Source organism: Haematobia irritans, chromosome 4, assembly GCF_050003625.1.
Source record: "Haematobia irritans isolate KBUSLIRL chromosome 4, ASM5000362v1, whole genome shotgun sequence".
Classification (NCBI taxonomy): Eukaryota; Metazoa; Arthropoda; class Insecta; order Diptera; family Muscidae; genus Haematobia; species Haematobia irritans.
This window is the reverse complement of record NC_134400.1, coordinates 154,549,879-154,577,089: the sequence shown is the minus strand read 5'-3', so window position 1 is coordinate 154,577,089 and position 27,211 is coordinate 154,549,879. Positions and strand designations below refer to the sequence as shown.

The 27,211-nt window shown below is 34.7% G+C and overlaps 1 protein-coding gene across 1 annotated transcript; it reads left to right on the top strand.

Annotated features, from left to right (window-relative positions):
• Positions 1-12,141: 12,141 nt before the first annotated feature.
• yellow-g2 (L-dopachrome tautomerase yellow-g2) lies at positions 12,142-19,966 on the top strand. Its single transcript, XM_075305674.1, has 2 exons — positions 12,142-13,191; positions 18,360-19,966. Exons 1-2 carry the CDS (start codon positions 12,276-12,278, stop codon positions 18,653-18,655), a joined length of 1,212 nt encoding a protein of 403 aa, XP_075161789.1. The 5' UTR covers positions 12,142-12,275; the 3' UTR covers positions 18,656-19,966.
• The last annotated feature ends 7,245 nt before the right edge of the window (positions 19,967-27,211 follow it).

Sequence of the window (27,211 nt, the reverse complement as noted above, 5' to 3'; positions counted from 1 at the left end):
TATAATTATGAACCGATGTGGACCAATTTTTGCATGGTTGTTAGAAACCATATACTAACATCACATACCAAATTTCAGCCGGATCGGATGAAATTTGCTTCTCTTATAGGCCCCGCAAGCCAAATCGGGGGATCGGTTTATATGGGCGCTATATATAATTATGGACCGATGTGGACCAATTTTTGCATGGTTGTTAGAGACCATATACTGACACCATGTACCAAATTTCAGCCGGATCGGATGAAATTTGCTTCTCTTATAGGCCCCGCAAGCCAAATCGGGGGATCGGTTTATATGGGCGCTATATATAATTATGGACCGATGTGGACCAATTTTTGCATGGTTGTTAGAGACCATATACTAACACCATGTACCAAATTTCAGCCGGATCGGATGAAATTTGCTTCTCTTAGAGGCCTCGCAAGCCAAATTTTGGGGTCCGTTTATATGGGGGCTATACGTAAAAGTGGACCGATATGGCCCATTTGCAATACCATCCGACCTACATCAATGACAACTACTTGTGCCAAGTTTCAAGTCGATAGCTTGTTTCGTTCGGAAGTTAGCGTGATTTCAACAGACGGACGGACGGACGGACATGCTCAGATCGACTCAGAATTTCACCACGACCCAGAATATATTTATGGGGCCTATGGTGGTGGGTATAAAAAAAATCCGCTAAAAAATCTGCTCCGTGAATATTCCATTTTGATTGTTCGTGAACGTTTCCATTTTATTTTACCGTCCGTTCACGATTTTGGAATGTAATGTTTTCTATTAGTGTAGCTAAATCAACCAAATTAAGCATAGCATTTCATGTATCTAACATGTCTATAGATCTCAAATTTAAGGCAAATGGGATAAAAATTGCGGTTCTGTCCTATGAACCTATAGAAGACTGAAAAGGGTACCTAATATTTTATGGGAGGTAATATGGTACTTTCTTTACTCAAAAAGAACCAAAATATGTATATACGGCCGTAAGTTCGGCCAGGCAGAATCTTATGTATCTTCCACCATGAATTGCGTAGTAAGTTCTACTGAAGACTGTCATCCATAATCGAAGTACTTGAGTTGTGGTATCACTTGCCGATGGCAAGGTATCTTAAAAAAAATCTTAAAACTTCTTAACATTGTCTTCTAAATTGTAAGTTAGTCCATATGGGGTCTATGTTAGATAAAAAGGCAGATTAAATGTCTATAAAGGCTAATTTAGTTCTTAATTGGCTTATATAGGTACCATGAGGCTCCAGAAGTCAAATTAGGGGGTCGGTTTCTATAAAGGCTATACATAATTAGGAATCTATGTGGACAAATTTTTGCATGATTAGTAGCAAGCATATAATGACATCATGTACTAAATTTCACACGGATAGGATCTAATTTGCAACTCCGGGAAGCTCCAGAAATCATATCTGGGAATATATAATTATTTACACCAAGTACTAAATTTCAAGCGGATTGGATGAGATTTACAACTCCAAGGGGAGATCGTTTTATATGGAGGCTATGTATAACATTGGAGCTATATGCATTAAATTTGCGCGGCTGTTAGTCCAATGAACTTTGTTTTCGAGTGTCTCTTGGTTTACAACAGAAACTGGGTTTTGTCTGAAAGAGGAGTATATTACATCCGCCTTTTCTGCTATCCCATCCAAGTTTCGTTCCGTCATGCTACATAGAACATCACGAATTTGATCTGGCATTTCATCCATCAATATAGATTAAAGAGCTTCAGTGCTTAGATGAGTGGATGCAAGATTTTTAAATCTGTGCATAAAATGGGATCGTTTATCGTTTCCCAATTTAATACCACCAAGAAGCTCGCTTAGCTTGGCAGAGTCTGATTTTCCAAACCTTTTTTATTAACATTTCTTTAGTTGCCATATAACAGGTTGGCTGATAAGCCCCCGGTCTAACAAAGAAAAACACATTTTTTTGTCAAAATTCGTTTTTATTATTCAACATAGTTCCCATCAAGAGCGATACAACGATTATAACGACCATCCAATTTTTTGATACCATTTTGGTAGTACTCCTTCGGTTTTGCCTCAAAATAGGCCTTAGTTTCGACGATCACCTCTTCATTGCAGCCAAATTTTTTCCCTGCGAGCATCCTTTTGAGTTCTGAGAACAAGAAAAAGTCGCTGGGGGCCAGATCTGGAGAATACGGTGGGTGGGGAAGCAATTCGAAGCCCAATTCATGAATTTTTGTCATCGTTCTCAATGACTTGTGGCACGGTGCGTTGTCTTGGTGGAACAACACTTTTTTCTTCTTCATATGGGGCCGTTTTGCCGCGATTTCGACCTTCAAACGCTCCAATAACACCATATAATAGTCACTGTTGGTGGTTTTTCCTTTCTCAAGATAATCGATAAAAATTAGTCCATGCGCATCCCAAAAAACAGAGACCATTACTTTGCCAGCGGACTTTTGAGTCTTTCCACTCTTCGGAGACGGTTCACCGGTCGCTGTCCACTCAGCCGACTGTCGATTGGACTCAGGAGTGTAGTGATGGAGCCATGTTTCATCCATTGTCACATATCGACGGAAAAACTCGGGTGTATTACGAGTTAACAGCTGCAAACACCGTTCAGAATCATCAACACGTTGTTGTTTTTGGTCAAATGTGAGCTCACGCGGCACCCATTTTGCACAGAGCTTCCGCATATCCAAATATTGATGAATGATATGACCAACACGTTCCTTTGATATCTTTAAGGCCTCTGCTATCTCGATCAACTTCATTTTACGGTCATTGAAAATCATTTTGTGTATTTGTTTGATGTTTTCGTCGGTAACCACCTCTTTCGGGTGTCCACTGCGTTCACCGTCTTCCGTGCTCATTTCACTACGCTTGAATTTTGCATACCAATCAATTATTGTTGATTTCCCTGGGGCAGTGTCCGGAAACTCATTATCAAACCAAGTTTTGGCTTCCACCGTATTTTTCCCCTTCAGAAAATAGTATTTTATCAAAAAACGAAATTCCTTTTTTTCCATTTTTTTCACAATAACAAAAGTTGCTTCACAAAAGACGCTCTATCTCACAAAGTAATTGACATACAGACGTCAAATTTTGACACGAATCATTTGAAGGTTGGTACTATATAAAAATAATATGCATTTAATACTAGCGACGCCATCTATGTGTCAGACCGGGGACTTATCAGCCAACCTGTTATTGAGTCTTGTCCGTGGGGGATTAAAGATCATTTTGGAAATATACTCACAGATTGTTGGGCCCATATTTGCAATTAAGTGTTGGAACATTGTTTCATCGCATGTAATGCCAGTCAATGCAAAAACTGATTCAATTTGGGCAAACCAGAGCTGTGGATTATAAGCCCAAAACGGAGGAAGTTTATGGAGAGGAGTGCCGTTTATCTCGTGATGTTCCCGAGAAATTGGGGGGTTGCTAATGGACCCTTGCTGGTTGCTGCTGATATTGAGTTTCCACATTGATAATTGACTGATTTGGGGATGAATTTGTGGATGTTTGAAGTTGGTTTTCGGTATTTATTGCTTGAGGGCGATTGATCCGGTCTGGTGTACGGAACATGTTCTACGTCGGGGTTACCAATTTGCAGGTTCACGTTTTGGATATTTAAAAAAGTAAACTTCTTTATTTGAGTTTAAAAATGGAAAGAAAATTAAATTTATAAAATTTGACTAGAAAAAATTATAATTTTTATTACAAACATACGTGATGAATTTAATTTAAAATTGTGTAGTGCAGGTTCGTCGCCACAAGATCATATACTAACACAATGCACTAAATTTCAACCGGATCGGATGAAATTTGCTCCTCCAAGAGGATCCAAAAGCCAAATCTTGGGACCGATTTATATAGGGGACTATACCTTAAAGTTGTTCAATTCTGCCCACTTGCAATACCATCCGACCTACTTCAATAACAACTAGTCATGCCAGGTTTAAAGTCTATAGCTTGTTTCGTTCGGACGGACAGACTGACATCGCTATATAGACTCAGAATTCCATCAGGACCCAGAATATATATACTTTGGGATCTTGGGGATGGGATCTGAGATTAATATTTCGATGTGTTACAAACGGAATGACAAAGTATAAGGGGGTATACTAACCCCCATCCTATGGTGGAAAGCCTTCATTCATAGTAGTAGTAATTTTGGCTTGCAATTGAAATAACAATATTCTCATTTTTTTTAACTCGTTAATAATTTTATGAACATTCCTGAGAATTGAAACTTCTTCGCAAATATCATCATCTTGGATGTCATTCGCTGCCTAGCTGAATGGACTGAAGTATTTTGAGTTGCGATGATTCCTATTTTATTCTACATTTAACATACGAGGTGTATACACGCAAAGAAAAAAAACGTTTGGAAAACGTGTACCGAAAACGTTTTTCTTTTGTTAGAGTTTTTTGAATTGCTTCGAAAATTTTAAACTTTTGTCACCAAAAAAATTCGTTTGTTACAAAATTTTTATTTTTTCAATAAAAAAAGTTATTTTTGAAACAACAACACAGTCCATTTCGTTTATATCAAACACTGTTCTTTTCTGACTTTAGGTCTTTAATAAGACACATTTTGCAGTTCAAAATTTAATATAGTACAATGTAATGTTGAACATTTTTTCGGAATCTTCCGAACCTATCTGGAATATATGTAAATAAATAAAAAAAAAAACAAAAAAAACTTTGGTCGAAGCAGGGATCGAACCCACGACCCTTGGCATGCAAGTCGGACGTAGCAACCACTGCTCCACGGTGCCAAACTAAATGTTTTTTTCTGTTAAATAAACTTTGTTTATTAGGTTCGTGGGCGCCGCAAGCTATGCTATATAAATATAACTTATATGGATATTTATCTATTGATGACCATAACACGTACATAGCTCAGTGGTTAGTGTGTTGGCTTACAAAGTGCATGGTCCGCGGTTCGATTCTCCGTCCAGTCGAAAGGTAAAAAAAAATTAAAATTTATAAAATCGAATAATTTCTTCTACATTGTTGGTATTACAGGAAAAAGTGTTAAGAAATAAAAAACCTCGTGGATGTGAGAAAAATGTAATTACCAAGAAAACAATGTTTTTTTTTTTTAGTTTGTCTTTATGAAATCGTTTTTACATCCTGGAAAAGAATAAACGTTTATCATAAAAAGTATATACTTTTCTTCCAAATACACTTCCTTACAGCGAAAAGCAAATGAGAAACGAACTTTGTTTGTCTAAAATTTCGTTTGGGAGGAAAGAATTATTTTTTTGCGTGTATGACGTTTACAACTTTGCGACAGTCGCAAACCTTAAAATGTTTGATTCAGACCATCTCTGAACTTGACATCGGCAACTGTTACCACAACCCAAGTTATTCAATTGTGGATGACAGTCTTTAGTAGAACTTTGTACAAAATCCATGATGTAGGGTATATACAATTCGATCTGACCGAAATTTCTTGTTTTTTCATACAATTTCAACACCATTATGTGCTATTAGCATTCAATAGTTGTTAATTCCTTCATCCACGAAAGGTAATCGTAAGCATTGAGTTGTAAAAATGTTTTCTCTGAACCGAAATTTTAAAGAAGGATGTGATTGCAAAACATATCGTTTGAAATTTATTTAAAGAATATACAAAATTTTGAAATAGGCCCACAAATACGAATCCAATCTAATATTTCGAAACAGAATGACACTATTATTGTTTGCAACACTACTCTCTTTCATGGTGTAAAAACAATTTTTGTATAGTCCCATAACAACTTTAGTGTTTTGTTTGTTGTCGATTTTGCTCTAATCCCTGTGACCATGCATTCAATTGAATCAATTTTTGCAACAAATGCAATTTGCTTGAGTAGTCATAATGAAATATTCGTTGTTATATTCATACGTCATATGCCAGCAGGGATGTGTGTGTGGGTATTTATATCATATATGGCAAATACAGTGGCGTGCAGATATGAGTACATAATTATTTTTTTTTTCATTTCTAAACGAATAACATAAGCAGTAAAAAATAAACTCAAAATAATTTTATTTTTCCTTTATTCCTTCTTCAATTCTAAATAAAACAAAAAAAACTCAAAACAAAAAGTAAAAAGAATTCAGAGAGATAAATAAACATAACAAAAAATACTTTCATGTACTCAATTTTGCACTTTTCTATACCGGTGTCAGTTGGAACATTTTCTAGTACTTGGTCCATAACCCTTTATTTTTTTAACACCATATTTATACGTTTTGGCATACTTTCAACCAATTCGTGTATAATTTCATTTGGTATATTCTGCCACTCAAGCTGTACTCATTCCCACAGGTCTTCTAATTTTGATGGAGCTGGTTTGTACAATCCCAGCCGTATTCCCACGATTGACCATAAATTTTCAATCGGTTTGAGGTCGGCGCTTTGCGCTGCTAATTCATCACTTGAAAATTGTGGTCACTAAGCCATTTTTTCACTATTTTTGGACTATGCTTCGGATCACCATCCTGTGATCCTGTGTGTTTGTTGACAAGAGTGCCTATCATCTTCAGGATAGGCACTCTTGTCAACAAACTCGGGAAGATGAGTCTGCGAGGTACTCATCCATCCTATTGTTTACCTCCGATTGGAAACGGTTAAATTTTGATTCATCTGAGCATATAACACGTTTCCAGTCATCTGTCGTACAATTTGTATGCTCTCTTGCAAACTTCATTCGCGCTTTTTGATTATTTTCGGACAATGTAGGTTTACTTTTTTTACAGCTGAAACATAACCAACGTGGTGGAGCGCTGGTCTTGCTGTCCATTCACTAACTCGCTTATTTTTTTGGCAACAGTGGTATTTTTCGGCATAACGGACTTGTTTTGCCTCATTTCTGCCATCATAAGGCGAGCCTCCGCTTCGGTCAACAGTTTTCGGCGCCCTCTGATTTGTTTTTTGGGAGTAGCATTTCGTCTTTTTTGGACGCCAATGACCATAGACTGACTTATATTTAGTTCCTTGACTATTTTCCTCGATGAAGACCCATTATTAGTTAAGGAAACTATACTGTCCTCCACATCGCACGATAACTTTTTCGTTTTATTTTTTACTTGATATTATTGCGAATAAAGCTTTAACTCTTACTAGCAAACACGTTTCTAAACACAAAGTTGCATTACAGATCATAAAGAAAAAAAAAAAAAAACTAACGGTTTTATATTGGTTTTATGCTGAGTACATCAAAAAGTGCAAAATTGAGTACATGCGTGTTTTTTATACCCTCCACCATAGGATGGGGGTATATTAACTTTGTCATTCCGTTCTGGGTCATGGTGAAATTCTGAGTCGATCTGAGCATGTCCGTCCGTCCGTCCGTCCGTCTGTTGAAATCACGCTAACTTCGGAACGAAACAAGCTATCGACTTGAAACTTGGCACAAGTAGTTGTTATTGATATAGGTCGGATGGTATTGCATATGGGCCATATCGGTCCACTTTCACGTATAGTCCCCATATAAACGGACCCCCAAATTTGGCTTGCAGACGCTCTAAGAGAAGCAAATTTCATCTGATCCGGATGAAATTTGGTACATGGTGTTAGCATATGGTCTCTAACAACCGTGCAAACATTGGTTCACATCGGTCCAAAAATATATATAGCCCCCATATAAACCGATCCCCCGATTTGGCTTGCGGAGCCTCTAAGAGAAGCAAATTTCATCCGATCTGGCTGAAATTTGGTACATGGTGTTAGTATATGGTCTCTAATGACCATGCAAAACTTGGCACAAATAGTTGTTATTGATATAGGTCGGATGGTATTGCAAATGGGCCATATCGGTCCACTTTTACGTATAGCCCCCATATAAACGGACACCCAAATTTGGCTTGCAGACCCTCTAAGAGAAGCAAATTTCATCTGATCCGGCTGAAATTTGGTACATGGTGTTAATACATGCAAAGAAAAAAAAAACGTTTGGAAAACGTGTACCGAAAACGTTTTTCTTTTGTTAGAGTTTTTTGAATTGATTCGAAAATTTTAAACTTTTATCATTTATTCGGTTCGTGGGCGCCGCAAGCTATGCTATATAAATATAACTTATATGGATAATTATCTATTGATGACCATAAGAGGTACATAGCTCAGTGGTTAGTGTGTTGGCTTACAAAGTGCATGGTCCGCGGTTCGATTCTCCGTCCAGGCGAAAGGTAAAAAAAATTTTAAAAATTTATAAAATCGTATAATTTCTTCTACATTGTTGGTATTACAGGAAAAGGTGTTAAGAACGAAAAACCTCGTGGATGTGAGAAAGATGTGAGGGAAAATGCAATTAGCAAGAAAACAATGTTTTTTTTTCAGTTTGTCTTTATGAAATTGTTTTTAAATCCTGGAAAAGAATAAACGTTTATCACAAAAAGTATATACTTTTGTTCCAAATACACTTCCTTACAGCGAAAAGCAAATGAGAAATGAACTTTGTTTGTCTAAAATTTCGTTTGGGAGGATAGAATTTTTTTTTGCGTGTATATGGCCTCAAACACCCATGCATGAATTGGTTAATATCAGTCCATAATTATATATAGCCCCCTTTTAAACCGATCCCCAGATTTGACCTCCGGTGCCTTTTGGAGAAGCAACATTCATCCGATCTGGTTGAAATTTGGTATGTGGTGGTAGTATATGATATTTAACAACCATGCCAAAAGTGGTCCATATCAGTCCATAATCATATATAGCCCCCATATAAACCGATCCCGAGATTTGGTTTTGGAGCCTCTGGGAGGAGCAAATTTCATCCGAGTCAGTTGAAATTTGGTACATTGTGCTAGTATATGGCCTTTAACAACCATGCCTAACTACGTCCATATCGGTCTATAGTTATATATAGCCCTCAGATAAATCGATCCCCAATCACACAAAAATTGTTCCATATCAAGTTCATAATTGTATTAGCCCCCATATAAGCGACCCTCATATTTCAGTTCTGGCTCCCTACTTACCGTGCAAAAGTCCATATCGATTCGTAATTATTTGTAGACATACCTTTTTTGCCTAATATATACCACGTATGGACTAACTCACAATTTAGAAAACGATTTAAGATACCACAACCCAAGTAATTCGATTGTGGATGACAGTCTTTCGCAGAAGTTTCTACGCAATGCATAAGATTCGGCCTGACCGAACGTACGGCCATATATACTTGTTTATGTTTATTTATCTCTCTGAATTCTTTACTTTTTGTTGTTTTATTTAGAATTGAAGAAGGAATAAAGGAAAACTAAAATTATTTTGAGTTTCCTTAATTGCTGCCTTTTTATTGGTTTAGAATTAAAAAAAATTAATTATGTACTCATTTCTGCACGCCACTGTATATATCATTTTATTTGAAAACCCCAAAACTATGAAAACAGTTTCCATTGTTGTGAATTTTTAATTTTATTTTGCACTGGATCCGCATATTGGCGGAATTTACTCAGTATCGCTAGGCCAATTAAAAATGAAAACACAATGAATGTCAAAGTGAAATGACAAAATGTCGATTTTCAAAGCGTTTTGAAATGGCATACTATGAAATGAAAACAAGAAGTATAATTAAAATTAAATATAGTCAGTGAGCTATTATAGAAATTTACGTGGGCAGTGTTCTATGATGCTATTACACAAATATGTTAATTTTAATTGGAGTGAGGATTGTTATCATTGCAAGCTCCGAGATTTCAATAGACCTACGAAGACGCTAAAATGCAAAGCGTAGATGTCTTTCTACGAGTGCACGCAGATTTAAACATGTTGCCGAATTCACATACATAATTTCGGAGAAATTAAATTGTTGCAACAAACATGTCACATGTCCCCGTTCCATAAATAACATTACACTCAAAAAAAAGTGAACTCTCTATTTCACAAAAGCCAATTTAACATTATTTTAGTTCATGGAAATATAATGTTTTGAGAAAATTTCCGTTACTCTAATAATTTTTTGCGTTTTACGTTAGTTAAATGAACTAAAAAACGGAAAAAATTATACACAAATTAAGTATAAAAATTTAATAAATACATTTTTCTCACAAAATAGTTCATTATTTCTTTAAATTTGTAAATTTGTCTACAAATGCCGCTATCATGAACTTTGTGTGTCACTAAAGACATTCTTGCAATTTTTTACTCCAATTTTTTCCTTCAAACTACAAAGTTTTCTTTAACAAATGAAAAAAATTAATTATGTCTAATAAATTTTCTTGAATTTGTCGAAAAATATTTACTAAATTTTGTCATATTGGCATGATGCCAGTGTTTGTGATACTGTTTACTCGTAGTTAAAATTTATCTAAAAATAGTCAAAATTTTCTAAAATTAATAAAAAGTTTTCTTCCTGGTGGCTTCACTGGTTTTTTCAGTTTATGCTCTTTAAACATGTTTGAGGTAATTATGTGCCTTCTCTGCACGCCAAAAATAATTCTTTCCTCCCAAACGAAATTTTAGACAAACAAAGTTCGTTTCTCGTTTGCTTTTTGCTTTAAGAAAGTTTATTTGGAAGAAAAGTATATACTTTTTGTGATAAACGTTTATTCTTTTCCAGGATGTATGTTAAAAACAATTTCATAAAGACTAACTAAAAAAAAACAATCTTTTCTGGCTAATTGCATTTTCCCTCAAATCTTTCTCACTTCTTAGCACCTTTTTCTGTACATACAAACAATGTAGAAGGAATTATTCGATTTTATAAATTTTACCTTTCGCCTGGACGGAGAATCGAACCGCGGACCATGCAATTTGTAAGCCAACACACTATCTATCCACTGGGCCACGTAGCTGTTATTGTCATCAATAGATAATTATCGTTTTAAATTATATTTATATAGCATAGTTTGCGGCGACCACGAGCCGATAAAACAAATTTTATTTAACGGAAATATACATTTAGTTGGGCACCGTGGAGCAGGGGTTGCTACGTCCGCCTTGCATACCAAGGGCCATGGGTTCGATCCCTGCTTCGACCGAATACCAAATAGTTTTTTTTTTTTTTTTTAACAGATATGTTCGGAAATATTTTTTTTTATTGAAAAAATAAGAATTTTGTAACAAACGAATTTTTTGTGTGATAAAAGTTTAAAATTTTCGAAGCGATTCAAAAAAACTCTAACAAAAGAAAAACTTTTTCGGTACACGTTTTTCAAACTTTTTTTCTTTGCGCGTGCGTGTGGGATGATAAAGTGAACGAGAAATTGAATATGAAGAAAATGTTTTCTAAAACACATACACTTACTGAGACCTTTATTGAAAATGAATTTGAATCTACACCAAAAAAAACAAAAAATACTTTTTTCACAGACGAAAAACATTGTGTTTCATAGGTTTCGGTGTAAAAATTATTTGATGGGGTTTTAAAGTTTATTTTTACGTCAGGGGAAATTATTGTTTGTCTAAAATTTCGTTGCTCAGTGTATGTAGGATGGGATAAGACCCTTATTGGATACTCATTTGTCTCGAGATATGACAAGGCAATGGGAGATTCTGTTGCAAGAGAAAGGTATTTCTCGCGAATTATAAAATTGTTGTTTGAATTCCATAACGAATAATTTTATTTCTAAATGCAAGAGATCAAAGTGCTTTTGTAAGTTTGCAAAAAAAAAAAAGATCTGTCAGCTGTCCGTCGAGTGGTTTAGAAATGATAGTAAACTGAAGTTAGTTGCAATACATTTCAGCGCCCCTGTGTACCTTCAATATATATCTTACATCCAATATGAACTTAGGTTACTTCGGCATAATGGATGCAGTCATTAAGAACTAAAAATTTCGTGCATAAGAGTGCACTTCGACCGAAAAAATATTTTCCGCTATAGTTAACAAAGCAAAACCATTACCAAGGCCCTTTACAATGAGAGTTGAATACACTCGAACTACCATTGTATAGTTAACTGATGGTAATAGAGAAGATTTGGAATAACTCATCGATTCGATTCACCCAGAAGCGTCATCGTCTTCAAAACACCTTGACAGTGAGAATACGGTTCTTTGTTTTCTTCTGGTTACACTCTAAGATGCAACCATACTATAATGCTAACATACCAAGTTTTTTAGATATAATCACGTATGATGTTGTATTGAGAAATAGACCAATACCAATGATGTAAAAAATGTCTCCGATCGTATATAATCTTAGGTACATCAGTGAGTGTAAATAGTTTAAAATTTTTGTGAGCCAAGTCGTTTATAAACCTAAAGAATTTTCTCAGGGTCCTGAGATCCGAGCACGTAGTCTAAGTAAAATTGTGAAGATTATTTAAGTGGGCACGATATTATTGCCTTCTGGGGCAAAGATGATGATGATGATAGACCATTTTCGATCATCAGATAATGGCTGGCGTTATATGGTGACATGTATCACTGTCATTTTAATTTCAATAGTTACCTCTCAATTAACTCCGGTTTATGCTCAAGGAACTAAATATGGTCTTTGGACTCCCGATAAGGGGTGTGAGGATTCTGCAAGTGTAGTTCAATGGACGGGAGGACAATTTGAATTTCCCTGTGCCTCTACAAAATCGTTATTTAAGAGTTCCGGTAAATATATCTCCAAAAATGTGATAGCCACACGGGCCCAGATAATTCGGGACACGATATATCTGGCATTACCACGCTATCGCAAGGGTGTACCAGCCACTCTGGTTAAGACAAATATTAAGCCTGGAACTTGCTCAGCCACCTTTACTCCATTCCCCTGCTGGGATATGCAAGAGGAGGGTAATTGCAAAGCTTTACAATCTGTGGTGGATTTGGTGGTGGACCAAAATGAAATCATTTGGGTGTTGGATACGGGCATAGTCAATACCCTGGAGACACCTGTTCGAAAATGTTCACCCAAGGTTATGGCCTTATCTGCAAAATCGGGTAAAGTTTTAAAAACAATCGACCTTGAGGGTTTAACTTCAACCAACTCACGTCTGCAGTATTTGGCTGTCGATTATGCTCCAGATGGAGGCTGTTTTGTTTATGTCAGTGATGCAGCCAATCGAGCCATCATAGTCTTTAATATTCAAGCAGATCGTGGTTTCCGCATTGTTTTGCCCAAAGCTGTGACTACCGGATGTCGTACACGTGATGTTTTGTACATAGCTTTGATCCGCCAAGATTGTGGTGCCACGGAATTATATTTCACATATTTGAGTACGAATCGTTTGTTCTCATTGAAATCGGAATACTTGAGAAGTGGTGTGGCCGATGGACGAATTCTAGGTAAGTTGAAAAAGTATGAAGTAATGTGAGTAAAAAGAAATCTGACAATGTTAGCTTAGGTTTATATGCAGATGGAATAAGCTACACAGAAAAAATATCACTCATATGGTATTTAAATGAATAAAAATTTTATTGATTTATTTATTTTTTTAATCGTAACAAACATCAATACATTATTTTGATTAATTTATTACCATTTCCATGATTGAAGAAATTTCAACTAAAAATTAATTGCCGAGACTGAACTAAAACAAATACAGTGAAACCTTCTAAACTTGGACGGAACATCTCTCAAAAGTGGGCAATTTTCGTGAGGCGTCTGATAAAAATTAACTTCTCATAATTGGACACCTCCCAAATGTGGACACAATTTATGTGAGCACTTGTGAGAGGTTTCACTGTATGTATGTGCAGTAACGGGCTCTTATTGTATGTAAATTTTAACTGACCAGTTGATGACTCAAATGCGTCTAGATTTACTGCAACAGTGCCATGCAGTTGAAACAGACATAAATACAGGGTGGCCCATAAGTAAAGCAACAAAGTAAAGCGATATATATTTTCATTATTTTTTAAATGTTATTTTTCAAATGAAAAAACTGTCGGAAACAACATCAAATTTTAGAATCTTTGGTACGAATTATGAACTTAAATCGGCCGACAAGGCGATGTGGTATTTTGCCCCATTCTCGGCGAATTGCCTTGAAAGAAACGCCTTGATCGACACTTTGGTATTGTGTAATGCCAACCTTCGAAATGCTCCAGACGGCAATTTTAACGAATTGAGATCCGAAGATTTTGGTGACCATGGTGCGATAGAAGCCGGAGATATCCATTTTAAACCATTGGTTGGCGCGTGTTGAGAGCTATAGTCCTGTTGGAATGTCCATGTCAGAGTTTTCTTACTATGTTTAGGATATTGTCCCGTTAATATTCGGAATTTATTCAAATACGAGCGAGAAGCGAACATCGGTGACTCTTAAGGTCTGGTGGTCAATCGAAAGTTTAATTTTTCAGCTGACCTCTTTGAAAAGTAAAACCAATCAATTTTTCGTGGGTTCAAAGATTTTGAACTTTTCTTAACTATTTCGATATTGATTCCGAGACAAAGATTTGACTTCTTTAAAATAAAAAAACTTTTAAGTGAGCTATCTACACTGATTGAAAGCTACACTTAAAAAAAAAACAGTGATCCCACCAGGAAGAATAATTTTGGTTAATTTTAGAAAAGTTAGATTATTTTTAGAAAACTTTAACTAAACAATATTACAAACGCTGACATCACCACGATATCATAAAAATAAGTAAATATTTTTTTTTAATATATTCAAGAAAATTTATTAGACATAATTAATTTTTTTCACTTCCACACAAGAAAATTTTGTATTTTGAAGAAAAAAATTGGAGTTCAGAAATGCAAGAATGTCTTTAGTGCCTTACGAAGTTCAAGATGGGCGCATTTGTAGGAAAATTACAAATTTAAAGAAATAATGAACTATTTTGTGAGAAGTACGAATGTAGTAAATCTTTATGCTTCATTTGTGTAAAATTTTTGCCGTTTTTTAGGTCAGTTAACTATCATACGCCAAAAATTATTAGAGTAAAATAAAGTTTCTCCAACCATTATAATTCCATGAACTAAAATAAAGTAAATTTGGCTTTGGTGAAATAGAGGGTTCACTTTTTTTTGAGTGTAGGGCAATAAAATTAAAATTGGGATACAGATATCATTTATCGAGTTTTCATTCTCTTTTCGTGATACAAAGCTATTCACGTACAAACAAATGCCAGTATAAAAGTCTAGATTATAGCAGATACTTCAAATTGCAAAAAAGTTTCCTTTTTTCCAAATAAAAACTTACAATTTTATTGTATTAAAAAAATTTGTCCGTAATATTGTTTAAATTGCGTGTCCTAAACTTTAGATTGCATAATGTTTCATATTACATAAATATTTTTTTGGTATAGGCTCTATATACTTAAAATTATTATTAAATTTGTATTCTCGTTTTGAAGCTTATTTATCTTTAACCCAAAGATGCATATCTCAAACGCATTAAGAATTATTATTTTACATTAAAATTGGTTTTCTTTACTTTAAAGAAAATTTGCCTCACTTTAAAGACATACGGCAACGGAGTGACGAAAATGTCAATATTTGTAGTCCTAAATTTATTAAAAAAAATGAAACTAAGGATTATGAACTTGCTTTCTTAATTTAAAAACAAAAGTCCTTAATATTTATATTTTGCGTTTTCTACAATTTAGGTGGCATAATCTTGCGTATTAGGTCAATAGTATTTCATTGTCTCTACAAGAGATGCCCTACACTGTCCATTATCAATGCAGTAATAATAAAATCGGGTACATGGTAAGAGAGAAGATTTGCCTTTGTGATTTTATGGATGACCGTTGGTACAATGTACATATACATATAAAAAAACACTGGGATAATCTATAAATATACACACTTTAATTCGGTCACCTCTATATATCATAGTCATTGTTTATTTTGCATAAACATTTTTGACAAGGATACTTATGAAGCATTTCTAGTTCATCAAGACAAAAGCTAAAGCCATCGTCCTTCCTTGCATATCCTTAACAGCACACAATGTATCTACAGGTATCAACGCATTTCGAAAACAACAATTTGTTGAACTTTTCTCAACAGCAAGAATTTCACAATAATTGAATACAAATTTGCCCATGAAGTAGGTCAGTCAACCAAACAGCCATCAAACCAATCACCCAGCGCACCCAACGAAGCAATATAGGTTGGTGTTATAAACATTTCTTTATTGTTCTTCTTGTTCGAAAGTTGTTGAAGCTATCAGAATAACTCATCATTTTTCTGTCCGTCTATACTTTTGAGTGTTCCATATTTTTGATTGCAATTAGTCGTAAATTTACCTCGCACTCACATGAATAATGCACATGAAGAAAATATGACAAAGAAAATGATTGATTGCATGAAGGAGTGTATACTTCAATCATATTAAATGAGAAAGGCGTAAGATTGACCAGAGTACAATAAATGATAATCTAGTTCAAATCCAGTGCTATGAAAAGGACACATAATCACAGCCCCATGTAGCAAGAACAATATTAAGATCGACCGAATTTAGGAAATGTAAATTGATAAACTACTTCAAATATTTAAACGATGTAGCTGAGCATGTATCCCACATGGGGATACAAAATTGATTTTCTGACTACTTGACACTTTGCGGGAAAATCGAATGTAAAAATTAGACTTTGTAATTTTTATCCTGGAACGTAAAAGTCGAAAGTGTACTTTTATTTATTATTATTTGTTTTAATTGGAAAAGTATTCCAAATTTGGAAAAAGTCGAAAAGTGGATGTTTTCACTCTCTTTAGAGTTCCTAGTTCAAAGTCGAAACCCGACTTTTTGTAATGTTCAAATTCGACTAATGGGCTTTTAATGAAAACATCGAAAAATCGAAATTTTATGTTTTGAAATAACGAAAAATGTTCATTGATACAATGAAAATGTTCTTTAATAGTATGCAAATTTCATTAAAATTGAGCCAAGGAAAACTTTCCAATTATATAACACTACATTTTAATTACGACAATGAAAATATTCGTTAATAATACAAAAGATTTCGTTGATTAGAAGAAAATCCCTTCTAATAATAAAAATGTTCGTTGTATCAAGAAAATTGGCTCAATTTTAATGACACATCACCCAGTGTACAGTTGATATTTTTTCTGTTTATTTCATTTGTATTTTCTTAGCACAACATTTTACAAAATTATTACAATGATATGAACACTGATACAAAAAAAAAAAACAAGTATATACAGCAGTAAGTTCGGCCGGGCCGAATCTTAAGTATCCACCACCAAATATAATAGTTCCCTTTGAAAATTTTAGGGCGGTTTGATGATAGATATTTTCCACAGATATTTCACCAGTACGCTTCCCGAAGATAAGATCAGATTCTGGATTTATAAGAACTATTTTCAAAACTGTGCCGATACACAATATATTCGGCACACCTCTTTGCGGTCCTACAATACCTCTAGATTTCCAATTTCAGGCAAATTGGATAAAAACTACGGGTTCTAGAAGCCCAAGAAGTAAAATCGGGAGATCGGTCTATATAGGGACTATATCAAAACATGGTACGATAATCACCATTTTCAGCACACTCTTTATGGTCCAGAATACCTCTAGATTTCCAATTTCAGGCAAATTGGGTAAAAACTACGAATTGTAGAAGCTCAAGAAGTAAAATCGGGAGATCGGTCTATATGGGGGTTATATCAAAACATGTACCGGTACTCCCCATTTCCGACATACCTCTTAACAGCCCTAGAGTACCTCTACATTTCCAATTTCAGGCAAATTGGGTAAAAACTACGGATTCTAGAAGCCCTAGAAGTAAAATCGGGAGATCGGTCTATATGGGGGTTATATCAAAACATGTACAGGTACTCACCATTTTCGGCACACCTCTTTATGGTCATACAATACTTTTAGATGTCCAATTTTAGGCAAATTGGTAAAAAAAACTACGGATTCTAGAAGCCCTAGAATTAAAATCGGGAGATCGGTCTATATGGTGGCTATATCAAGACATGGTCCAATAATCACCATTTTAGACATACCTCTTTACAGCCCTAGAATACCTCTAGATTTCCAATTTCAGGCAAATTGGGGGCTATATCAAAACATGGTCCGATAAACACCATTCAGCACATCTCTTTATGGTCCTAGAATACTTCTAGATTTCCAATTTCAGGCAAATTGGATAAAAACTACGGTTTCTATAAGCCCAAGACCACAAATCGGGGAATCGGTTTATATGGGAGCTATATCAAAACCTGGACCGATATAGCCCATCTTCGAACTTGGCCTGTCTGCAGACAAAAGACGATTCTGTCCCAAATTTCAGGACGATAGCTACTTTATTAAAGACTGTAGCGTGATTACAACAGACAGACAGACGGACATGCTTATATCGTCTTACAATTTCTCCCTGATCAAGAAATCGGAAATCGATATTTCGATGTGGTATAAACGGAATGACAAACTTATTATACCCCCATCACCATTCTATGGTGGTGTGTATAATTATTTCCCACTATTACAATCAGACATTTTTCATGTTCATTTCACTTCTTGGTATATTTACAGATTTGGGTAAGAAACCTTCACGTATGGTTATAATTGGCACTGATAATGGTTCAGCCATATTCTTCCGCAATGAGGGTGATGCTGAGGTCTATCGCTGGGATACGAATTCAACCTTTGTTGAGGCGAACTTTAAGCCCGTCTATCGAAGTCCCACATGTCAGTTGGCCACTCATGCAGTGCCTGATTATAAGCGTAATACAATGCGTGTGCTACAAAGTAACTTCCCAGATTTCATGCAAAACCGTGTGGGTTGTGGTGCCATTCAACAATTGTCGAGAATGCAAGGCTGTTGGTAATATCATAATCATAAACTTCTTCACATTATAGTCCATCAACTAGGTTAGCTGTCAGCAATAAGAGAAGGCTGAAATGTAAGTTACAGCTCGTAGAAGAACAAAACAATGTAGTAATTTCTATGTAGCTTGTCTCACATAAGTCTTCACTTGCCCTTCTCCAACCCCCTCAAAGGCTTTAAATCGTATATGATACGAACACTAAATATTGACACAACACCCATTACACTGTACAACACATTTAACATGAATCAAAGATCACTCACACCACAACATATCACACCGCATCACCAGGGATGGAAAATACAATTTTTAAGAAAGTACAAAAAAGGTATTTTTTGAGCGGAAAGGTACTTTATTGTCAAGAGACTAAATTTTAAAGAAAATAAAATTTTGACAAAATTTTCTATATAAACAAAATTTTCCAAAAATTTTCTATAGAAATAAAATTTTGCAAAAAAAATCTGTAGAAAAAAAAATGTTGCAAAATTTTTTCAATAGAAATAAAATTTAGCAAAAATTTCCTATAGAAATAAAATTTTTACAAAATTTTCAATTGAAATAAAATTTTGACAACATTTTCTACCGAAATAAAAAATCGATAATATAGAATCGCATTCTTTTTTCGACTAAAACATTCTTGAAGATCAATAAAATCCTGTTTTTGACTATGTCTTTTACAAAATCGAGATTTTCTTCCCACATGAACATGTCTGTTTTGCCATATTTGTAAAAGACTATTAGCAAATAAGGTTGATAAAGACTTTCTCAAAATATTAAAATATTTTGTCAAAGATATTGTACCATAAATCTGATATCGACTCAAAAATGTCTACACAAAAGGTACTAAATCATTCGCGGGGGTACTACGGTACTGACCGGGGTGAAAAAGTATTGAAAAAAGTACTATAGTACTGCATTTTCCATCCCTGCGCATCACATTGCATTACACCTCTCCTCTCTAATGCATTCACATATACACTAAGTAATACAAACAACTAACAACACTACACATCTCCAACTCTCACACGACAAGAACAACAACAACACCACTCACAAGTAAACTCAATATGATTTTGTTCCTTTAATGGCCATAAGAGAAGGATAATCCAAAAACTATTTCCCTTAAGTGTTTATTGTGAATCAAATGGGTTGCTGGTTTACATTTAAGGTTTTGCAATAGTTTTAAGCAAACGGTAACAATACATTATACCACATAAAGTTTTGGCAGAAACTTTTTATGAGTCAAGCTGCAGAAATATGTATATAGTTTTAAATATTTTTTATTAACAATAAAAATAATGAAAAAAGTAATATTTGATAAAGTTTTATTTGAACAAAGAGTACTCACATTTGTAGTATGAACGAATGTGTAAACAAACTGATTTAACTTATTGCATCTATTTAACATAGTAACTTTTGTGTAAAGGGTAACTGATTCGAAGAGCTACACAATTCACACTGGTATGTCTGCTGAAACTTGAAACGAAAAGTATATAATACTTTTTTTATAGACAATATTATATTCTTCACGTACCAAATTTCAGATCGGATGAAATTTGCTTCTCTTAGAGGCCTCGCAAGCCAAATCGGTGGATCGGTTTATATGGTTGCTATATATAATTATGGACCGATGAGGACCAATTTTTGCATGGTTGTTAGAAACCATATACTAACACCATGTACCAAATTTCAGCCAGATCGGATGAAATTTGCTTCTCTTAGAGGCCTCGCAAGCCAAATCGGTGGATCGGTTTATATGGTTGCTATATATAATTATGGACCGATGAGGACCAATTTTTGCATGGTTGTTAGAAACCATATACTAACACCATGTACCAAATTTCAGCCAGATCGGATGAAATTTGCTTCTCTTAGAGGCCTCGCAAGCCAAATCGGGGGATCGGTTTATATGGGGGCTATATATAATTATGCACCGATGTGGCCCAATTTTTGCATGGTTGTTAGAGACCATATACTAACACCATGTACCAAATTTCAGCCGGATCGGATGAAATTTGCTTCTCTTAGAGGCCTCGCAAGCCAAATCGGGGTATCGGTTTATATGGGGGCTATATATAATTATGAACCGATGTGGCCCAATTGTTGCATGGTTGTTAGAGACCATATACTAACACCATGTACCAAATTTCAGCCGGATCGGATGAAATTTGCTTCTCTTAGAGGCCTCGCAAGCCAAATCGGGGTATCGGTTTATATGGGGGCTATATATAATTATGCACCGATGTGGCCCAATTTTTGCGTGGTTGTTAGAGGCCATATACTAACACCATGTACCAAATTTCAGCCGGATCGGAAGAAATTTGCTTCTCTTAGAGGCCTCGTAAGCCAAATTTGGGGGTCCGTTTATATGGGGGCTATACGTAAAAGTGGACCGATATGGCCCATTTTCAATACCATCCGACCTACATCAATAACAACTACTTGTGCCAAGTTTCAAGTCGATAGCTTGTTTCGTTCGGAAGTTAGCGTGATTTCAACAGACGGACGGACGGACGAACATGCTCAGAACGACTCAGAATTTCACCACGACCCAGAATATATATACTTTATGGGGTCTTAGAGCAATATTTCGATGTGTTACAAACGGAATGACAAAGTTAATATACCCCCATCCTATGGTGGAGGGTATAAAAATAATTGATTTAATTAATTCATATGAATGACGGTGATTGTATTATAAATACTAAAATAAGGAATACAGGCGTAAATATTCTCTAGCAACGGATTTTTATTTGTTTTCTTTATATATAAATTTTTATCTGAAACTTGACTTTTTTTGTTTTTTTTATGCCATAACCACATAGTGGTCAGGGTATAATAACTTTGATCTGCCATAAAATGTGCCTACCAGATATATTGATTTTAGACCCTATAAAATATATACCGATCGTCTCAGAATCACCTCCTGAGTCGATCTAGCGCTTGGTGTCCGTCCGTCGGTCCATGTATTTGTTGTTTGCAGGATTCTGGTCGCAATTATTAACCGATTTTGATGAAATTTGGTACGTAGCGTTTTTTTTTTTTTTGGTGCAGAGACGAACGCTATTGAATTTGGAAGAAATCGCATCAAATTTAGATATAGCTCCCATATATATGTATAGCCCGATTTCGACAAATGGGGTTACTCAAATTTAGCAAAAGGTAACCTTCCGTAGCACCAACCAAACCTGCCAAATATCATCTGAATCGGTTCAGATTTAGATATAGCTCCCATATATATGTATCGCCCAATTTTCAAAAATTTTCCCCAATAACCCTATTTTTTACCATAATTGCCTTATTTATTACCTGATTTTACTAAAATTTAGCACAAGATAACCTTCTATTGCATCAATCAAATCTGCCAAATGTTATTAAAATCGGTTCAGATTTAGATATAGCTCCCATATATATACATCGCTCGAATTTCCCACAGTTTGCCATAATACTCTTACTTAAATTTCAATTTAGCACAAGATAACCTTCTATTGCATCAATCAAATCTGCCAAATATTATCAAAATCGGTTCAGATTTAGATATAGCTCCCATATATATGCATCGCTCGAATTTCCCACAGTTTGCCATAATACTCTTACTTAAATTTCAAATTTTGATGTATTAGACGATCTATTTAGCCATACATGTAGCTTGTACATAAATATATTGGCCGATTTGCACAAATTTGGATTAATTACCCAAACAAATTGAGCGATTTCCTCTTTTTTTAATAATGGGAGCAATATTAGTGGCATACAAACTCTGTATGTTCAGAATCAACTATAGCTCCTAATATCAGACATTTATGTTCAGATTGTGATAAAACTCCCACAACTATGTACCCCTTAATGTTCTTACATATGAAAATGCGGGTTATCTCCCAATCCTATACCACTCATACCCCACAAACTATGTTTACTAATTCAGTAGGAGTGGTTTAGGGTATGATATAGTCGGCCCCGCCCGATTTTCTACTTTACTCACTTGTTTTTATTTAATTTCAAGAAATATAAGTAATACTTCTTAACTGAAATTGCTTCACTCACGGTACTGATACTATCAATCACCGGCACCAATTAAAAAACAAAGAAAAAAAAGAACGTTTGGAAAACATGTACCGCAAACTTTTATCACCAGAAAATAATACAAAATTTTTATTTTTGCAATAAAAAATATAAATTTGAAGTTTTATAGTATAAATTTAATATAGTAGCATGTAATGTAGAACATCCTTTGGGAATCTCCCCAAAATTATTGGAATATACGTTAAAAACTAATTGGTTTTTCAGCCGAAGCAGGGATTAAACCCACGACGCTTTATGTAAGGCGGGCATATTAACCATTGCTCCACGGTGACCAACTAAATATATGTTTCTGTTAAATAAAGTTTCTTTATACCGGCTCTTGGGCGCCGACTGTTTGTGCTGCTTGTGAGTTGATGGCTATAGCGCTAATTGTCTATAGATTACAATAACACCTACGTAGCCCAGTGGATAGATAGTATGTTGGCTTACAAACTGGATGGTCCGCGGTACGATTCCCCATCCAGGCGAAAGGTAAAATTTAAAAATTTTAAATCTTCTACATTGTTTGTACTACAGAAAAATGTGCTAAGAACTAAATGAACCTCGTGGAAATGAGAAAGATGTGAGGGAAGACACAATTAGCCAGATAAGATTTTTTATGAGTTAGTGTTTATGAAATTGTTTTCACACCCTGTAATATAATAAACGTTTATCACAAAAAGTATATACTCTTCTTCCCAACAAACTTCCTGATAGCCAAAAGCAAGTGGGAACGATATTTTTTTTTTGTCTAAAATTTCGTTTGGGAGGAAAGAATTATTTTTTGCGTGTATTTAACTGATTAAAGTGATTTTTGTGATTGAATTTTTGTTTTGGTTATAAATTGATCAATTATTGAATTTTTATAAAATTTTAATTACAATTATTTTTTGATATTTGTTCTGTGTATTCAGTGCTACTCCAATTCTATTTATATTTAATAAACATTTAATTCTATATCTGATTTTAAAGCATTTACTTCATACATTCGTCAGTTCTACAACTGCAGTAATAAATAAAATTACTGATTCATTTATATCCGTTCTTAACTAAACAACGCTGTTTCATAAGGCATACTATTTACATGGGACTAAAATGTGACAAAATCTAAATTCATTTTTCCCCTCATCTCTTAAAATGTTACGAGTACTTACAAAATGTTAATCAAAATGCCGGCATTTCGTATGTTAACTTCACAACATCCATCTGTTAGTAGTAATCATGCGTGAAATGAATATGTTAATAATTAACAGAAGGGGAAAACAATGTAAGTGAACATATAATAATTTAGCACTTTCGGATATGTAATGTTAGTCTTTTGTATATTGACACACAAGTGTACGTCATTAGCAATGTGTTACTAACAGCATCCATTGCCTGTTTGGTTGCTTGCCAAAGACATAGTAAAGGGTGATTTGTTAAGGGCTTGATAACTTTTTTTTTTAAAAAAACGCATAAAATTTGCAAAATCTCATCGGTTCTTTATTTGAAACGTTAGATTGGTCCATGACATTTACTTTTTGAAGATAATTTCATTTAAATGTTGACCGCGGCTGCGTCTTAGGTGGTCCATTCGGAAAGTCCAATTTTGGGCAACTTTTTCGAGCATTTCGGCCGGAATAGCCCGAATTTCTTCGGAAATGTTGTCTTCCAAAGCTGGAATAGTTGCTGGCTTCTTTCTGTAGACTTTAGACTTGACGTAGCCCCACAAAAAATAGTCTAAAGGCGTCAAATCGCATGATCTTGGTGGCCAACTTACCGGTCCATTTCTTGAGATGAATTGTTCTCCGAAGTTTTCCCTCAAAATGGCCATAGAATCGCGAGCTGTGTGGCATGTAGCGCCATCTTGTTGAAACCACATGTCAACCAAGTTCAGTTCTTCCATTTTTGGCAACAAAAAGTTTGTTAGCATCGAACGATAGCGATCGCCATTCACCGTAACGTTGCGTCCAACAGCATCTTTGAAAAAATACGGTCCAATGATTCCACCAGCGTACAAACCACACCAAACAGTGCATTTTTCGGGATGCATGGGCAGTTCTTGAACGGCTTCTGGTTGCTCTTCACTCCAAATGCGGCAATTTTGCTTATTTACGTAGCCATTCAACCAGAAATGAGCCTCATCGCTGAACAAAATTTGTCGATAAAAAAGCGGATTTTCTGCCACTGATTTTGGTAATAAAATTCAATGATTTGCAAGCGTTGCTCGTTAGTAAGTCTATTCATGATGAAATGTCAAAGCATACTGAGCATCTTTCTCTTTGACACCATGTCTGAAATCCCACGTGATCTGTCAAATACTAATGCATGAAAATCCTAACCTCAAAAGAATCACCCTTTATTTATTTCTCTGTTATTCTGGCATTAACGCATCAAAATAATTAACCATGCCTGGCCGTCCGTTGAAGCCATTTTACTATTGAAACGAATACATATACACCCTCAAAAAAAATCGCCTCTCTAACATATGTTCCAAACATATTTTGCAGGAAGCACATATATTATTGGATACTGCCGAAACATTAATATGTTTGTTTTATGTGAACATATTCTATTTTTGGAAGCATTTTGAGCCAAAAATATTATATGCTTCGAAGAATTTTCCCCAAAGAAGATTGTGCTAATTCCCTAACATAATTTTCACTTCCACGAAATTTTTTAGTTCTTAGCACCTTTTTCTGTACTACAAATAATGTTGAAGAAATTATTCAATTTTATAATTTTTTTTAAATTTTACCTTTCGCTTGGACGGAGAATCGAACCGAGGACCATACAGTTTGTAAGCCAACTCACTACCACTGAGCTACGTAGCTGTTATAGTCACCAGAAGACAATTATCGTTATAAGTTACATTTATATAGCATAGTTTGCAGCGCCCACGAGCCCATGCAAACATAACATTATTTAACAGAAACATACATGTGTTGGCAACGTGGAGCAGTGGTTAGCATGTCTGCCGTACATGCAAAGGGTCGTGGGTTCAATCCCTGCTCCGACCAAACACCAATTGTTTTTTTTTTTAATTTACGCATTTATATTTATACTATATTAAATTTTTATAATGAAACTTCGAAATGTGGGTTATTAAAGATTTACAGTCAGAAACAGTGCTTGATATAAACGAAATGGACTGAGCTTTTGGATAAAATATTATTTTTTTTATTGCAAAAATAACAATTTTGTAATAAAAAACTGGTTTTGGTATAAAAGTTTGATATTTTGGAAGGAATTCAAAAACTCTAACAAAGGAAGAACGTGGGGTCGAGTATAAACATACATAAATAATTTTATAATATACACAAATTAAATAATATTTAGACTTAAATTAAATAATATTTAGACTTAAGCGTATAAAATTTTTGGCCTTATCATAAAGCAGTTTCCGAAACAACATATAAGCGGTTTCACAGAAATTGCTCTCTTTCGATTCTCTCGCTGTGTTAATTTGATATCTTTCGTCAACCCTCCCGGTTTTTATCTCTATTTCTTTCTCTATACTCTCTCTCTCTCTCTCTCTCTTTCGCTCTCTGAATAAAATATCACAACATATATATGTTTAATCGAAATTTGTAAATTTATATATGTTTACATTCACACATATAATTTTTATGAAACATGCATGCCCCAAACATAATATATTCTAACATATTAACATATGTGTTCCAAACATTTAGTGTTAGTTTGAGAACATTACATGTTTGCACTTAAATATATTGTGTTTAAAAATTGTGCCCGAAACACATTTTGTTTATATCGAAACATATGAAAAACTTATTTTTCTAACAGTGTAGGTAACTGCTAGTAATTTTGTAATAGAGCGTAAAGGATTGAATATGGAATCATATTTAAACTGCAAATTTAATTACAACAAATAAATATGTAGGTTGCTGAGTACACGTTCATGATTGCTTATCGACTATTTTGCTTTGGGATGCAATATTCAAATAAATTACAAACATAATTTATTTGTATTCCAACACAATTATATTTAAGATATTTTGCTGCAAACAAACAAATGTTTAGAAACTGTATTAACTATTTGAGGCTTTAAACAAAGATATGCTTAAATTCTACTCCACATTTTGAAATTTCCACAAAGCGTTGTTAAAGCCATGAAAATTTAATGCGTTGTTGTACTTTCAACGAAATTACACTCTTTCATAGAAGAAAAAATGAACTAAATTAACTAAAAATAAAAAAGAAACTCATTGGCGCCAAATCATGACCATTTTAACCACACCCTCAAAAAAAATCGCTTCTCTAACATATGTTCCAATCATATTTTGCAGGAAGCACATATATTATTAGATATTGCCGAAACATTATTATGTTTGTTTTATGTGAACATATTATAGGTTTGGAAGCATTTTGGCCCAAAAATATTATATGCTTGGAAGAATTTTCTCCCCACGAAGATTGTGCTCATTCCCTCACATAATTTTCACTTCCACGAAATTTTTAGTTCTTGGCAACTTTTTCTGTAATACAAATAAT

Coding starts and splice junctions, on each gene's coding strand:
- yellow-g2 (XM_075305674.1), top strand. CDS start 12,276: ATGATGATGATGATAGACCATTTTCGATCATCAGATAATGGCTGGCGT. Junction 13,192..18,359: donor GGCCGATGGACGAATTCTAG/GTAAGTTGAAAA, acceptor GTATATTTACAG/ATTTGGGTAAGAAACCTTCA.